Source organism: Neomonachus schauinslandi, chromosome 3 (assembly GCF_002201575.2).
Source record: "Neomonachus schauinslandi chromosome 3, ASM220157v2, whole genome shotgun sequence".
In the NCBI taxonomy this organism is placed as follows: Eukaryota; Metazoa; Chordata; class Mammalia; order Carnivora; family Phocidae; genus Neomonachus; species Neomonachus schauinslandi.
In genome coordinates this window covers 185,056,346-185,074,037 of record NC_058405.1, presented here as the reverse complement: position 1 = coordinate 185,074,037, position 17,692 = coordinate 185,056,346, and the positions used below count along the sequence as shown (strand labels likewise).

Sequence of the window (17,692 nt, the reverse complement as noted above, 5' to 3'; positions counted from 1 at the left end):
ACCCAGGTGCCCCGACATCTCACAGACTCTTGGACGTGGTACCTTTTTCTAGTTAAAAGTGTACATTCACATGACCAGCAAGCAGATATACTCATTTGTTTTTAAAAGCTACCAAATCTCCAAAAATAGTATGAAAATATAAAGAGACTCTGTTATTTATTTGGAATAATACCCATTTTAAAAAGATTCCTTCATCACATGTCAACTATACTTCAGTAATAAAATTTTTTAAGATTTTATTTATTTATTTATTTGAGGGAGAGTGCGTGCCTGCAGGCAGAGGGAGAGAGAATCTCAAGTAGACTCCACGTGGAGCCCAACGTGGGTCTTGATCTCGCAACCCCAAGATCACGACCAGAGCCACAACCTAGATTCAGACGCTCAACCAACTCAGCCACCCAGGCGCCCCTCAATAATAAAAAAAAAAAATTTTTAAGATTTTATTTATTTGAGAGAGAGAGAGCACATGAGCAGGGGGAGGGACAGAAGGAAAAGCAGACTCCCCGCTGAGCAGGGAGCCTGATGTGGGGCTCGATCCCAGGACTCAGGGATCGTGACCTGAGCCGAAGGCAGACGTTTAACCGACTGAGCCACCCAGGCACCCCTGATTATTTTTTCAATATACTGAAAATAAGAACCAAGTCCTAGACAAGTAAGAACTGTACAATAACTCTAGGATCCCTGTTAATAAGTTTGATGAGGAGATAACTTGAGCCTTACAAAGTAGAATAAAAATAAAATACTGATTAAGAAATTAGGGCGCCTGGGTGGCTCAGTCGTTAAGCGGCTGCCTTCAGCTCAGGTCATGATCCCAGAGTCCTGGGATCGAGTCCCACATCGGGCTCCCTGCTCCGCGGGAAGCCTGCTTCTCCCTCTCCCACTCCCCCTGCTTGTGTTCCTGCTCTCGCTGTCTCTGTCTCTGTCAAATAAATAAATAAAATCTTAAAAAAAAAAAAAAAAGAAAAGAAATTAGTCCCCTTTTTGCCTTAATTCAAACCTAATTCTAAAATGAAAAACTTTCCTAAGAAAATGTACCCTATAAAAAACTGTTATTGAAGAAAAACAAAACTGATAGTATCCTTATACAGAGTGCCACAAACCTAATAATCTGTAAACAGTTTCTCTATCATTTGTCCTTCCTAGCCCTATTACCCAAAAGAAAAAGAAAATCTTTTCTAAGTACTTTTTTACACTAGAAAGTTACTGATTGATGTGACTAAATTCCAGGAACTCATAGCCAAAGATTTCCCTGCTTTTACTGTCAACTCAGTGAGAGGAAACACCTCTGCCCTCAAGAAGCCCATAATCAGGCCGCCTGCTGATTCAGTCAGTTAGGCTTCCAACCCTTGATTTCAGCCCTCATGATCTCAGGGTCCTGGGATCGAGCCCCGCGTCAGGCTCTCTGCTCAGAGGGGAGCCTGCTTCTCCCTCTCCCTCTCCCTCTGTGCTCTCCCTCTGTCTCTCTCTCAAATAAATAAATAAAATCTTTAAATAAAAAAGATTTTGAGTGCATAAAACGAAAGTCAAACATTAATTAATACAACAAAGTTTTTGGTGACTTTTCCCTTATTGAAAGTTATGAGAAAGTTTAAGATAATATGTGCTTTTATTAGAGAATGTGAAGTAGCTCATAAGAAGTTACTTCTAGGGCGCCTGGGTGGCTCAGTTGGTTAAGCGACTGCCTTCGGCTCAGGTCATGATCCTGGAGTCCCGGGATCGAGTCCCGCATCGGGCTCCCTGCTGGGCAGGGAGTCTGCTTCTCCCTCTGACCTTCCTCCCTCTCACCTTCCTCCCTCTCATGCTCTCTGTCTCTCATTCTCTCTCTCTCAAATAAAAAAAAAAAAAAAAGTTACTTCTAGGGGCACCTGGGTGGCTCAGTCGTTAAGCGTCTGCCTTCGGCTCAGGTCATGATCCCAGGGTCCTGGGATCGAGCCCCACATCAGGCTCCCTGCTCAGTGGGAAGCCTGCTTCTCCCTCTCCCACTCCCCCTGCTTGTGTTCCCTCTCTCACTGTGTCTCTCTCTGTCAAATAAATAAAATCTTTAAGAAAAAAAAAAAAAAAGGACGGGGCGCCTGGGTGGCTCAGTCATTAAGCGTCTGCCTTCGGCTCAGGTCATGATCCCGGGGTCCTGGGATCGAGCCCCACATCGGGCTCCCTGCTCGGCGGGAAGCCTGCTTCTCTCTCTCCCACTCCCCCTGCTTGTGTTCCCTCTCTCGCTGTGTCTCTATCAAATAAATAAATAAAATCTTTTAAAAATAAAAAAAAAATAAAAAATAAAAAAAGGAAGTTACTTCTATAAGGTTTTTTTTTGCTTTGTCTAATTCTGAGTGATTATGATCTTGTTATGACTGGGTGTATTTTAGGGAAATTTGCTTGGGTGGCATTGCTGTGCAGTTAGTACATCTGGGGTAGTTGTTAACCAGCCTCTGCCCATGATAATTTCTTTGTCTTTGTTACTGCCCTTTCCCTCCGTCATGGTTGCATCCGTAAGGGTCCTGTAAGCTAAAGAAAAGTTTCTTCCCACCTCCTTTTATCAGCTTGTCTGGTGTGGCCTTGTGATCATAGCAAAAAACAATTTAACTCTTTTGATTTTGCTGGCTGCTCTTGTGAGAGACTTCAAATGAGTGTCCAGTGTCCAAGCTGACCGGAGAGCATAGAGGTGTATGAGGGCATTAGTATCTTCCCTGTGTCTAGGTGAGAATAGGGAATAGGGAGGAGCATACCGCAGAAAGGGTGGCCAGAGAGATGTTGGAACCACAAGGTAAAGAACATAAAATGCTAAGCTAAGAAGTTAGGACTTTTCTCAGTGAAAATCTTTTGATGGGGCACCTGGGTGGTGCAGTTGGTTAAGCATCCAACTCTTGCTTTCCGCTCAGGTCATGATCTCAGAGTGGTGAGATCGAGCCCCACATCGGGCACTGTGCTCAGCGCAGAGTCTGCTTGAGATTCTTTGTCAGCCCCTCCCACTCGTGTGTGCGCTTTCTCTCCCCTAAATAAATAAATCTTAAAAAAAAAAAAAGAAAGAAAATCTTTTGAAAGTTCTGAAGGGGAAGTAATGATATCATCCAGCTTGTGTTTTAGGAGTGTTGCTCTAGTCACAGATTATATTATAGATTATATTATATAATCTGTATTAGATTATAAAGGCTAGATGAGTGGTACCTCAACTTTATTGCACATAAGAATTGCTTTTTAAAATGAGCATTCCCAAGGCGCTTGGCTGGCTCAGTCAGAAGAGCATGTGGCTCTTGATCCCATAACCCAGATGAATCCCTGAAACTTAATGGTAAGCATCTTAACTAGATATTTTTAGGCAGATTGTTTAGTGTTGAAATATTTTCATGTTGGAGATAAAAATTTAGGTATCAGAGCACAGTCATTTAATAATAAAACCAACGAGCCTGATACAAATAATTGAATAAAAAATCAATGGCAGAAGAGACAAATCTCCACTGCAAAATTCCAAATAATTCACATTCTTCCCTCATGGAGATGGAGCATAACTCCCCACCTGTTTGGGCTGTACAGTTACTTGCTTCCAAGAGTACAATATGGAAAGAAGGGGAAAAGAACATATTTCCAGTGGGGAAACCTGACAAGCACCACCTCAGCTAGGTGATCAAGGTCAGCATCAACAGTGATAAAGCAGGTTGATGATACATAGCCTTGACATGATGGGATGAAAATGGCACTTCATCTCAATGGTCTTCCTCCTAAAAACTCACAACCCAGCCTAATCATGAGAAAAACATCAGACAAACCCCGATTGTCAGACACCCAGAAAATACTTGACTAGTACTGCTCAACACTGTCAAGGTCATCCAAAAAAAACAAGGAAAATCTGAGAAACTCTCACAGCCCAGAGGAGCTTCAGGAGACATGATAACTAAATGTAAATGTGGGATCCTGGGACAGAAAAAGGACATTAAATTAAAACTGAACTGAAATCTGAACAAACTGCACACTTTAGTTAGTGATAATGTATCAGTATTGGTTCATTAGTTGCGACAAATATAAGATGTCTATAATAGGGGTAACTAGTGTGAGGTATATGAGAACTCTACTATTATAACTATTTTGTAAATCTAAAAATTTACTTTTCAGATAACACTAGAACAGAATAACAATTGATAAACCAGTTCCCTTCCTGGTAAATTGTTAGGAATTGAAATAATATAGCTCTTCCATCCCTAGATTAGTAACCAGGATCTGAGTTAATATCATTAGAGAATTATCTCAGTATCACTGAGAATTATCCAGCTTGTGTATGAGTTGTTTTGAAGGACATGAATAAATAAGTTCTTTGGTTTTATGTACAAGAAATCTACAAAATTATCAGAATAATGCCCAAATATAAGGTCACTCTGAATATAAAGCAACCTCTTAACATTCCAATGAAAAAATATTTTTAAAAAGGGATATGGGTGGAATAGACAAATGTGTATTTTACCTACATATTTAAGACCATAAATTTATAAAATAATACATAAATTTAGAAATATTGTCCCCCTCCACTTGTCTGTCACTTTCTATGAAACAATATTGCCCAGATTTTTTACATGTCACTTTGATGTCAATACCTGGCACATAGTAGGTTGTCAATAAGCACTTACTGAATGAATGATAGTTTGAGATCAGGTACATGGAGAGACCTGGATCAGTCTGTGAGGACCCTTTGAAGGTCTTTGACCAGAAAAGTAACACCGCAAAGTTGAAGTGGTATTTAGCCTCTTCTCAGGGGAGATGGAGATGGCATCTGTTTAGGGGCGGCCAGGATGTAGCCAGGGTTGGCATGGATGCACAGAAGGAGCCCCAGCTTCAGAGTCAGGCAAATCTGGATTCTGTAGACTGGGTGGTCCCAAGAGTCTCTCCGAGGAGGTGCCACCGAAGCCAGGATCTGGGAGTGTGAAGAGTAAGGGCAGGAGCACTCGGGCAGCATCACGCGCAGAGACACTAGTGCGCTGAAGAAAGAGAAAGGCGGCCATTATGGCTGGAGCCTAGTGACTGGGCACCTTGCAAACTATGCTAAGGACTTGAGTTTTGTTTTCAAGTGCAAAGGAAAACCCGGGATTAACATCCTAATTCACAGTTTTTATAAAACTACCTTCTGTGAGGACAATGGATTGAAAGAGGAAGCAAGAATGGAAGCAAGGAGAGGCACTTGGGTAGCTCAGTTGGGTAAGCGTCCGACTCTTGATTTCGGCTCAGGTCATGATCTCAGGGTTGTGAGATCAAGCCTCGTGTTGGACTCCTCACTGAGCGTAGTGAGGGATTCTGTCCCTCTGCGCCTACCCCCTGCTCGCCCTCTCTCTTTCTAAAAAAAGACTGGAAGCGAGGAAAACCATCAGGATCCTAGGTAGGAGATGATAATGGATTCAAAACAACACTTTGCTTCTAAGTTTCTGAGCACCTTACATGAGCCAACTCATTTCAGTGTGCTGTCCCTTTAGCACCCTCTTTCATTCTCAAAAGTACTAGTTTGGATGATAAATTACAGGAAACTATGAATCAGCCAATTAACATTTTCATGGGAGCAGTCTTCCTACCCATCAATTTCAAACCGTTCTATGAAAGCCACTAACCAGGACAACTCTTTAAGATTCAAGCAGGAAAAACTGGAATCTGTCTCCGAACATCCTGAGCCTCTTCCTTTTTGTTCCCTTTCTGTTCTGGCCTGGTTCTCAGTTACATGTGAGCATTTTTGTTTCTTTCCCAGTATCTTTTTTTCCTTTCACTCCTCCCTTGTGTATGTCTCTGTCTTCGTGTGTTCCATGTTTCTTTCCTCTTTCCTCTCTTTACCTTCCCCTTTCCTCCTCTCTACTCTGTCTCTTCCTCTCTACCAATCTCCCTTTGGTCTCTCCTCTCAACTGGCCAGTGAGGTCCTGCTGATGGGGTTTTGGCATATAGGTGAAGTTCACAGTGGGGTAAGGTCTGGAGCTGATGACCAAGAAAGAATTCTTGAGACGTCTTTGATGCAGAAAGGTCGTTTGCTTTTAAAGCACGGGGACAGGACCTGTGGGCAGAAAGAGCTGCTGCACCGGGGTTGTGAGGGGTGGCTGATTATATACTATGTGGTTGGGGGAGGTAAGGAAAAAGGGAGGTTTCAAAAGAACTTTCATATGCTAAAGACCTACAAGATACCGGAGGCCTTGCCATTGTCAAGTTAAGTTTGTTTACCCCTCTAGTAAGGCATTAAAATTAACATAGTTGGGAACTTCCTGGAGGAGCATTACACTCTGTCCGCTTCAATTATCTGTCAATGGGCTGTAGGTTATAAGGGCATTTAATTGTATCTACATTTCCTTCTAGAAGCTAGGCCATTGATAGAAATGCTTTGTTCTTGTAAATTGCTAAGACATTTGTAAACTGAGGGAGACTCAGGTCTTGCAGGATTGTGATCTCTACAAGTTAACTATTTGTTTTTCCTTTCTTTAGCTTTAGGGCAGCCAGGAGTGCCTGAGGAATGTCACATACATCCTATGGGGGGGGGGGGTGTCAGCTTCTGCTTTGTCCTCAGCTTGCCTTCTGTTCCCTCATCACTGCCATGTACAGTGGATCTGTTCTGTTTATAAAAATGGAGGTTGTACTCATGCCAAAATGCTTCTAGATGATTGTCACTAAGTATTTTAAATTCTTTTATCCCAGTGCCTGCAGTCACATCTCAAGGAAATTTACCTCGTACCCCAACATCTGACTGGTTTCTTCCAGTCCCCAAGCCTTCACTTGCCACTCCACCACCACCTCCCTGCCGGCCTTCTCTACCTCAGATCTGTCCCCAGCCCCCGCACTGGCCCAAAATCATACCAGGTCACAGCTATTTAAGACATAAGAGGACTTATGTAACCTTCTGTGTGGAGCCAAGTGACTCTCATTCTTCCATGTGTATCTTAGTTTACTTCCTTTTTTACCTTTCCTAAGGCTCGACACTCTACAAACTATTGATTTTTTTTTTCTGGAGCTTATTGTTTTCAGGCTGAAGCTTATTTTTAACATGCTCTTACTTTTACATATGAGAGTGTGCTGCCTTTGTCAGCCTCGTTCCAAATAAGAAGCTACCAGAACAGCTCTCCCAGCAGAGGCTTCCCATAGTAAAGGAGTGTTCTTTGTGCTCACCGTGGGTATAAATCACCCGGGAGCTTTTAAATGAGAAAAGACCTGGCTGACCCAGAAGGTGGTATTTATAAATAGTCCTTCAGCCCCCCCTCCTTAAAGCTTGTACCTAATCCTCTCCTCTCTCAAGATTGGAAGTGACTTGACCTTTGAGTCTTAAAACTCAGGCTCTTTTTCTCTGAAAAAAATCTAGTTAACAAAAAGCTGCTAAAACAAAAATGTTTTCAGCCAGATGATGATCAGCCATTAAAGCTTCCCTTTCATTTCCAACATTTTTAGCGAAATATGCTTCCTCTTTTGAGGACCATCTTTTCTTGTGGTTATTATTTTAAGATACCTACCTTAGAGGCGCCTGGGTGGCTCAGTCGTTAAGCATCTGCCTTGGGCTCAGGTCATGATCCCAGAGCCCTGGGATCGAATCCCATATCAGGCTCCCTGTGCTCAATTGGGAGCTGCTTCTCCCTCTCCTGCTCCCCCTGCTTGTGCATGTGCTTGCTCTCTCGCGCTCTCTCTGTCAAATAAATAAAATCTTAAAAAAAAAAAAAAAAGATACCTACCTTAATAATTTTTATTTCCTTTTGCTGTTGTGCTGTCATGGATTTGTATTTTTATGATTTATAAAGCTGTTCCCAAATGGCTGCATCTTTGCCATGAATTAAGAGTGTTCCTTTTCACCCCTAACTTAGAGAACTTGGAGGGGCTCTAAGTAGACTCCATCCCAACATCATTTAATGGAGCTCTGTTTGTATTTCTCTAATTTTGTGGCATTTATTGAGAGTAAAATTTTACAGGTTTTGTTAGAATTATACAATGAAGCCCACGATAGAGACACTGATAGGTTTCCAGATTAAGGTACATGCTGGAAATGCCTAATTGTTAACTGGCCAAAATATTTTTTTAAGTATAATTCCCAAAAAAGATAAGTCCTTAATCTGATTATATAGAGAGGAGGCGCTTGTGTTAGGGAGATAAGCCATGTATTTTTAGCACCTTCTCTCCCTTGCTATAAAATCGAGGAATCTTAAATTCACTATCCACTAATTATCGGAGAGCACACTCTCATTTAAGACTTTTTTCTTTCTATCCTCTAATAGATTGACAAATTCTGGTGCCAGGCTTTTCTTTGCTGACCTGGGCCAGCAGCAGTAATGCTTTTTTTGGAAACTGCTAGATCCGATCTAGCTGTTGCTTTATGAAGGGAGCCCCTTTTCCGAGGCTTTTCTTGCAGTCGTTTTGCTAGAATGCCCCATTTGTATGTGAGCCTAAAACTTTAAATTTTAGTTTTGTTGTTTAAGAATATCTGGTGTCCAGTGTGGTTATATTGGCACCTAAGAGACTATCTGTAGAGAAAGAATGAAAAGTATGTACAGAGCAAGTTAAATGAGTACTGTGTCTTCTGAAAACCTTGCACTTAAATGTCGAAGGCAATTCTGTTTAGGTCTGAGCTCAGAGTGGACTTGCCGGAGCAGTAGTATCTTCTGTTTCATTTCTCCAATTGGGGAAGCTTTATCTTCATATATGGAGCCCCCAGAATAGCTAAGCATATTTGTAGTAATTGGAATTTTAATAGATGACCTGAGGGTACCTGGCTGACTCCGTTGGTAGAGCATGCAACTCTTGATTTTGGGTAGTGAGTTCAAGCCCCACGTTGGGCATAGAGCTTACTTAAAAAAAAAAAGTGATCTAAGCAAGTATGTATATATACTTTTGACTTGCTTTTGAATTTAGTTTAAAAAAAAGTGGAATTTCAAAATATGAAGCAGAGAAGAGAAACCCACAAAGGTATATAAGAGCAGCAGTATTTGGGGATATAATGAGCACACTAGGAGACTGTTAAGATTGCACACAAGTTCCCCCTGCTTGTGTTCCCTTTCTCGCTGTGTCTCTCTCTGTCAAATAAATAAAATCTTTCAAAAAAAAAAAAAAGGGGGGGGCGCCTGGGTGGCTCAGTCGTTAAGTGTCTGCCTTCGGCTCAGGTCATGATCCCAGGGTCCTGGGATCGAGCCCCGCATCAGGCTCCCTGCTCTACAGGAAACCTGCTTCTCCCTCTTCTACTCCCCCTGCTTGTGTTCCCTTTCTCGCTGTGTCTCTCTCTGTCAAATAAATAAATAAAATCTTTCAAAAAAAAAAAAAAAGATTGCACACAAGGAGAGGAGAGAAACACAACCAACACAACTTCAAAGAAGTGGTAGGTTCGTGCGGGGGGGTGGGGGGCTGGTGTACAGTGCACAAGCAGGTTGAGAGCACAGGAAGCTAGGGTAACCCTTGGTTATCTTCCCTGACTTTTCCTTAGTAGCCGCAAAACCGAGAAAGAATCTCTCCGGAGGGCTAACTGTACCATTAAAGGCATAGTGATGCTAATCAACCACGCTCTGGGTTCAACGCTGCAAGCTACCCAAACAATGGGAAAGCTTGCAGGCTCCCTGGGGTTTCAGGACTGACTGCAGCAATGGCCGCACAGCAGGAAACACATCCTGAAGACCTGTGGACTTTTCCTCCAGTCCTGGTACCCAGGCATCCAAGCCTAGGTCTTGTGCTTGCCCCCAGCTGCACCCGGCTCCGGAGAGAAGGATTTGGATCTTCTAGTTAGAATAATGCCCGGCAGGCACTGTCTCCCACAGGGGCAACAGGGTGCTGTTGGGAAGAGGGTTTGGTTGCTAGACAGCAAAAAGAAAAAAAAAAAAAAAAAAAGACCTGCAAACTGTATCAACTATTTATCTGAAGGTCCGTCTCTTTGTAAATATTAACCATCTTTCTCAGACTTAGCCTCCATGTATGGATAGTATTAATTTTTCTTTAATTATTTGTCCATTGTTTAAAAAAACCCTCAGGACTGTCTTTTTAAATTCAGTGTTTATATTTGTCAAAGTTTGTGTGTACATTGCTCAGAGTCATAGTTCAACCTGGTTTTGAATGATGAGCCGTGTTCTGTATCCTCCCATTCATATTTTCTATTCCCCAGAGAAAACTATTTTCAATTTCTAACTGATTTATTTGCTATTTGTCTTCGTATTTCTGAATTGCACACTGTGGCTATTCTGTTTTAGGCATTGTTTATCGACTTCCCACTATGGAAAATGAGTTTTGTTCTTTCTCAACACTTGCTGCCTGACCACACATACATGCTCTTCTTCCCCCATCCTCCCAGGATAATGGTATTGGATCCATAGTCCGTGTTTTTATTATTATGACTATGTCAGCCCTGTTTGCAATGGTGCCATGTAGTATACTGTGACTACTTTTTTCTTCCAATACCACCTTTGATTTTTCTCAGATGTTAATTATTGTCTTGGTTTTTTATTCATTTACTTAGATTTTCTGTGCTTCTCACTAATGAACCCCCAAATGTACCCAAACTATAAATCTTTCCCATTTAAACACATCAGATATTCTATGAATTTCATCTTCTTAAAACCTCTCCCTAAGCATTCTGACCAGCTCTTGTCTGCGTCCTTGGCCGGTTGCCTTCCAGGCCCGCTGAAGAGCTTTTACCCTGGGGTCTCCTTCACCTGTCTCTTGTTTTAGATCCATTGCTTCCTGGATCCAATATCGTCTTCTTCCTTAGTCTTCCCTATCATTTTGAAGTAGCATATTATCATTAGTTTCTCGAGCAAGTAAATCTTTTTTTAGTTTTAGGAATTTCCCTGAGAATTTTTTTTTTTTTTTAAAGATTTTATTTATTTATTTGACAGAGACAGAGATAGCGAGCAGGAACACAAGCCGGGGGAGTGGGAGAGGGAGAAGCAGGCTTCCCGCAGAGCAGGGAGCCCAATGTGGGACTCGATCCCACGACCCTGGGATCATGACCTGAGCCGAAGGCAGACGCTTAACGACTGAGCCACCCAGGCGCCCTTCCCTGAGAATTTTAAAGGCACTGCTTCATTTTTTTCTATCCTCCAGAGTCCCTGTTGAAGTGTGATTCATTCTGATTTTTTTTTTCCCACTCTGATTCTGACCTTTATGTGACAGCTTGTTTTCCCTTTGGAAGCTTTGCTTTAACCTTGATGTTCTGCAAGTTCATAATGATGTGACTTGAGCACTTGCTAGATCCTTTCAGTCTGGGACAATTTTCTTGAATTAATTCATTGATGACTTCCTCTCCTTGGTTTTTCGGTTCTATCTTGAATTTGTTAGATTTTGGATCTCTTAGACTGATACCCAGTTTTTGTATCTTCACTCTCCTGTTTTTTTTTTTTTTTTTCTTTTCTCCTGTTTTCTATCCTTGTGGCTTTTTATTCTTCTTTCTGAAAGTGTTCCTCAACTTTGTCTTCCAAACCTTGCATTGAGTTGTTTGGTTCTGCTATCAAAATGTGTATTTTTCGGGGCACCTGGGTAGCTCAGTCATTAAGTGTCTGCCTTTGGCTCAGGTCATGATCCCAGGGTCCTGGGATCGAGCCCCGCATCGGCCTCCCTGCTCAGCAGGAAGCCTGCTTCTCCCTTTCCCACTTCCCCTGCTTGTGTTCCCTCTCTCACTGTGTCTCTCTCTGTCAAATAAATAAATAAAATCTTTTTTAAAAAATGCATATTTTTCGGGCGCCTGGGTGGCTCAGATGGTTGGGCGTCTGCCTTCGGCTCAGGTCATGATCCCAGGGTCCTGGGATCGAGTCCCGCATCGGGCTCCCTGCTCCTTGGGAGCCTGCTTCTCTCTCTCTCTGTCTCTCATGAATGGATAGGTAAAATCTTAAAAAAAAAAAAAAAAAAATGCATATTTTTCTAGCATTCTTTTTTGTTCTCTGAATGTTGTTTTTTTCTTTGCTATTAGTAATTCATTTATTGTATGATGAGCAATACAGAAACTAGAAAATATAACTACTTAAGTTGGCATTTTATGGCAAAAAGAGATTATCAATTGACTAGCCTCAAAATTTGTAAACTTGAGCCAGAGAAAATCACCTAAAATATACAAAATTCAATTGTATATAATTCTTAGTGTCTGTAAGGGTTATGTTATCTCTGGCTGTTTTGTTTGTTTTTAATACTTCCGGGGTGCCTGGGTGGCTCAGTGGGTTAAGCATCTACCTTCAGCTCAGGTCGTGATCTCAGGGTCCTGGGATCGAGCCCCACCTTGGGCTCCTTGCTCAGCGGGGAGCCTGCTTCTCCATCTGCCTGCTGCTCCCCCTGCTTGTGCTCCCTCTCCTCTCCCTCAAGTAAATAAATAAAATCTTAAAAAATAAAAAAAAGTTTGTAATTTCCTTTGTAGTCTCTTTTTTCTTCTAAGTTGCTTTTTTCTCTTTGTTTTGGTCTGTCTTTCATAGTAAATGCCCTCCTCGGTTTCTGGTGATCCTTGGCTAGTTTCTGATATTTAAGAGCAGGCCATTAAACAGGTACTTGAGATCTCTGGACTTGTGAGTAAAACTTATGGGATGTGATCCTCACTGTGGGGGTAGTCTGCATGAGTCACTCCTTGGGATACCGCTTTTATCTGTTTCTTTAGCTCTTTTATCTTGGCTACTCTGATTGTGTTGGAAATTTTTTAATTTTGCACTATTCATTTTCTCTCTCTTTCTTACAATTTTTAGATGTGTAGCCTTTGGTTCTCATGTTGTAGATAAAAATATCCCCCCTGGGGGGTGCCTGGCTGGCTCAGTCGGTTAAGAGTCGGCCTTGGGCTCAGGTCATAATCCCAGGATCCTGGGAAGGAGGAGCCCTGCGTTGGGCTCTCTGCTCAGCGGGGAGCCTGCTTCTGCTTGTCCCTCTGCCTCTGCCTGCCACTCCCCCTGCTTGTGCTCTGTCAAATAAATAAATAAAATCTTAAAAAAAAAAATCTCTGCTGGGTCTCTGCTAAGATCTTCCTTTGGATGTCATTTCAACCCTCTTAAACCATCTTATTTGCTTTCATGGCACTTGGCAGATAGCCCAACTTGCTAAAAAGTAAACAGGAGTTGGTAGCAAATCTGAGCACTAGAACACACCTAGAATACAAAGTGAGAGTCGCCTTCAGTGCATTATTTTCCTTAATATATTTGATCAGAAATTGGATGAACCTCCGGGATGCTGAAACAGGGAAGATACTGTGGCAAGGAACAGAAGACCTGTCAGTCCCTGGAGTGGAGCATGAAGGTACTCCCCAACCCTTTGTCTGCACAGGGCTCTGATGTTTCTGGAGCTGGGCCTAAGCATCAGGGAGCTAAATTAATGCAGACCCTAATGGGCAAACCCCTGAGGGCACAGCATGTGTTGTTGAGATTCCTAGTTCCTTTCCTACCTTTTTTTTTTTTTTTTTTTTTTTTTAAAGATTTTATTTATTTATTTATTTGAGAGAGAGAGAATGAGAGAGAGCACACGAGAGGGGGGAGGGTCAGAGGGAGAAGCAGACTCCCTGCGGAGCAGGGAGCCCGATGCGGGACTCGATCCAGGGACTCCAGGATCATAACCTGAGCCGAAGGCAGTCGCTCAACCAACTGAGCCACCCAGGCGCCCTCTCTTTCCTACCTTTTTTTTTCTCTCACTTCCCAAAACCCATTTTGTGCTGAAATTTTAGCATTAGAACATACCTAAAGATATAAACTAAGCTCTCAACATTTTTTTCCAAAAGAAAATTTGCATTTTTATCTCCCTGAATAAAAGAAAAACTAAGGGGTTAAAACCAACAGAACAGAGTAGAGAAGGTGCCCATTCAACCTTTTTCCTGATGAGAGCAGCTAGGGAAGGCCCTTAGATGCACTACCTCTGATGTTTCTTAAATATCTTTCAGGGAGGTGCCTGGGTGTCTCAGTTGGTTAAGTGTCTGCCTTTGGCTCCGGTCATGATCTCAGGGTCCTGGGATCGAGCCCCGCACCTCCGCATCCCTGCATCAAGCTCTCTGCTCACCGGGAAGTCTACTTCACCCTCTCCCACTCCCTCTGTGCTCTCCCTCTCTCTCTCTCTGTCTCTCTCAAATATATAAAAATTTTTAAAAAAAAAGTGCATCAGTCAGATGCACTTGACCAGTTGGGGACCTCTGCCTTTAATTAAAAAGTGTAATTCTGTTACCAAGGCATTCTCTGAAATTTAACATAGATAATGTGTTCTTTAAATCAGCTCTAAGAAGCTCCCAGAAACTTGAAGCATCATAGTATGTGATTTTCATTGAGAATGGCTTCAATATTTCTTTTTCTATACCAGCCCGTGTTCCCAAGAAAATCCTCAAGTGCAAGGCAGTGTCTCGAGAATTGAACTTCTCTTCAGCAGAGCAAATGGAAAAATTCCGCCTGGAACAGAAAGTTTACTTCAAAGGGCAATGCCTAGAAGGTATTCTGTGGCCTACTGCTGGAAGCCACAGTTAGGGTGACAGGGAAAAAAGGCAGGACCCAGTGAACTAAAAGCACTGCTTTGGTAACGTTCACTTTGCAACTCAGATTGTGATGGGATCCCTACACCCTGAGAGACTGGGGGCCCCGGGAAAACCAAACAAAAACGAAGCTGCCAATGACAAGGGCCTTCGAGCCCAACAAAAGGGTTTCTGACCCTGGTGGGCCTGGGCTGGCGCCTGCTTTATCACTGGCAAATTGTAACGTGGTCACGAGGAAGCTGCCGATGAGGGCCTGGTACGGTGCTCTCTGTCTCCTGCGGATCGGACTGGCAAGGCCGCTCTGCATTGAGTTTCCACCGTGAACTGTAAGAGGGCACATATGCGTCTCACAGGTGAAATTCCAAGTGAAAGGCCTATTCTCTTCTTCTGTTTATCATGTACACATAGCCTACTTCTGAGAAAACATTGCTTATACTATATCCGCCCACTGGTCCTCGTCCTTTAGACCCTAGAGCACAGGGAGTAAGCCTCTGGTGTGGTCCAGAGGACAGCCCGAGGGGCCTTCTGTGACCCTTCCCATGCCTCTGACCCGGGAGGTTTCTGATGGCTTCATGTGTGGTTCTTGGGGTAAGAAGAGGCTCACTCTCAAGGGGCAGGGGGTGGACGAGGGGCTCTGAGACTGGGGTGCCCGCTCGCCAGCTTTTCCTTCTTCCTGCAGAGTGGTTCTTCGAGTTTGGCTTTGTGATCCCGAACTCCACAAACACCTGGCAGTCCCTGATAGAGGCAGCGCCCGAGTCCCAGATGATGCCCGCCAGCGTGCTAACGTGAGTGAGCAGACCACAGGCCCTGTGGAGTGAGTCTCGAAGCCGGCATTCCAGGCAGGGGGACTTGTGGTCCTGTTCAGCGGGCCACCCAGGTTGAAAACAAGGGTAAAGAGTATCCAGGGGTATTTGAGTGTATAGGTTACTGACTTCTGTCACATGAAAAAGACAGTGTGTGATCGAATGGGAAAAAATTAAAAACTTTAGATTAGACTTTTAGACTAAACTCCTGATTAACCCTGACTTGCTGTGCAATCTTAGACAGTGTTTACCTCTTTGGCCTTATTTTTCCCCTCTCTAAACACAGAATTAATAATTCTGTCTCACAGAGGTGGAGTGAGGCTGAAACGAGATGATATGGGAGGAAACTGGCCGGTACTCTATATTAAATCTAGGCTAATTTGCTCACTTTCCTGACTACCAAACTTCTGATACTCTCTGTACTTTTCTCGGATGGCCTTTAATGGAATCTGACAAAGTTCTAATTTTGTTTTAGAGGATAACGTTTGGTTATAGTTTTTCAGAGACTAGCTTACCATTTTAATAGTTATGCTTCCTGCTCAAAGAATAATTAGTTTGTCCTTTATCCAAAAACCCTGTCAGTAATGGCCCACCAACCATTTTCTCTTGGGAAAAGGTATTAGACTTTTAAAGGTTTTAGTAATAGTGTCTACTAATGAGTTTTTCACACAGATAATTGTGTAATATTGGACTGTCCCTTTAAACAGATCCTTGGTGAAAGCCACACTGAATACAAATAGAGGTTATTTACTTTATAAGTCTTTAATAGATGTTTAATTATAACAGTAGGTATTTTTATATTCCAATAGCCAATTAAATCTTGAGTTTCTTATGTACCTATTTTATAATTAATTACCAACAAAAATATATCTGCTGGCTATTAATTACCCTAGGAAAGTACAGGGTAGTATATAGAAGGGCATTCTTTATATTTTATTAACCCCCATTGACTTCTCCTTGGCCAGGCCCAGTTTGTTTCAGGTACTAAAACCAGTAAGTCTATGATGATGTATTTAGGTTTTTTAAGTCAGATTTTACTTTTTGGAACCCAAAAGCAGTACCTCTATTGCCCTTAACTTGGTTCAAGAGTGGTTTGGTTTGGAAACACTGAGATATCCACCTTAAGAAAAATGAAATTCCACTGTGTGCAATACAGGTGTGCCATTTGGGGTTCTTTGGCTACAAGCCATAGAAATGACTCCAGCTGATATGACAGCTGAAGGGGGGGTGGGGAGGGGAGGCACCGAGACCCAGGCAGCTTGAAAGATACAGATGGCAGGAATCCATGGATGATTTCCTTCAGGAGCAGCCTTAGGAAGCATCCTGCTCTGGGGAGAGAGTCTGATTGGCCCAAATTATGTCCTGTGCCCACCCCTTTGCCAGGTGAAGGAGGGGCTACCTGACTGACCCGTGGACTGGAGATGGGGTGGGTCCCCAAAAGAAGAGCAGAGTGCTATTACCCAAAGTGGTGAAAATAGATGCAGGAAAGGCCAACCCACAGCTGTCTACCAGAGTAGGTGTTGTAGGGAAAGATACCACCCCTAAGGCCTGCAGGTTTCCATGTGTATCAAAAAGTCAGTCATATTAAAAAAAAAAAAAAAAAAGTCATACTTATGAGGACCCCTATGTGCAGAGCCCTCTGCTAAGGGCTTTACATATATCAGGGATTAATATCAAGGATTAAGACATGCTCTTTCTTCTGTTTTCTGAATTTGAGGAGAAAAAAATCGAATCACAAAGTTAAATGTCACATTAGACTTCTAACCCCATTTGGACATAGACTTCAGTGTCCCCAGGCCAAGGTGGGTGCATGTCCCCGGGCCCAGCAGACCCAGACGGAAACCACTTTGTGGAAATGAAATCTGTTGCCTAACACACTCACTCTTTTGCCCTCTCTTCTTACTTATAGTGGGAATGTTATCATAGAGACAAAGTTTTTTGACGACGATCTTCTTGTAAGCACATCCAGAGTGAGACTTTTCTACGTTTGAGAGAAGAATGTGTGTGCATTTCAAGAATTTGGGTTTTTTGGAGGAAAGGAGGAAACTGTTTACTTTTTTCCTCCACACATTTGGTTTTTGACACTTCCACCCCTAATTCCCTGTACGGCAGAACCCACCTGCGGCCACCAGGGGACCAGTTCTGTGTAGGTAACCAGATGGCTGTTAACTCCCAGCCGCCATCTTCCACTGACCAGACTCAACTCCCAACCCCAGACCAGGGCAGAGGGTGAGCCTTGACTCCTTCCCAGGGTGACACGGGACAGACGCTTACCACAAGAGCCACTGCTGTTCCCGCCCCCGCCCTGCCTCCTCCTTGGGCCCTGCAGGCAACACATCTTCCTTTGGCCCCTGGTTTTGGAAAAATTCATATTCCTGACCTATGTTTAGTTTTTTCCTACCATTTCTATTTCATACATTCTCATACATTTAACTTGTAAAATAGACTGTGATATTATTATTACGTAATGAATTAAAACATATGAATTAAAATATTCCTACAGTCTTTA

At 42.8% G+C, this 17,692-nt stretch overlaps 1 protein-coding gene across 1 annotated transcript in view; it reads left to right on the top strand.

The window, feature by feature from the left end:
* The window catches only part of PDE6D (phosphodiesterase 6D), a 53,519-nt gene extending 35,827 nt beyond the window's left edge, over positions 1-17,692 (top strand). Inside the window, exons 2-5 of the mRNA XM_021690331.2 lie at positions 13,082-13,170; positions 14,215-14,340; positions 15,060-15,165; positions 17,093-17,692. Of these exons, the coding sequence (XP_021546006.1) occupies positions 13,082-13,170; positions 14,215-14,340; positions 15,060-15,165; positions 17,093-17,174 (403 nt within the window). The 3' untranslated portion in view covers positions 17,175-17,692. The remainder of the gene's footprint in view (positions 1-13,081; positions 13,171-14,214; positions 14,341-15,059; positions 15,166-17,092) is intronic.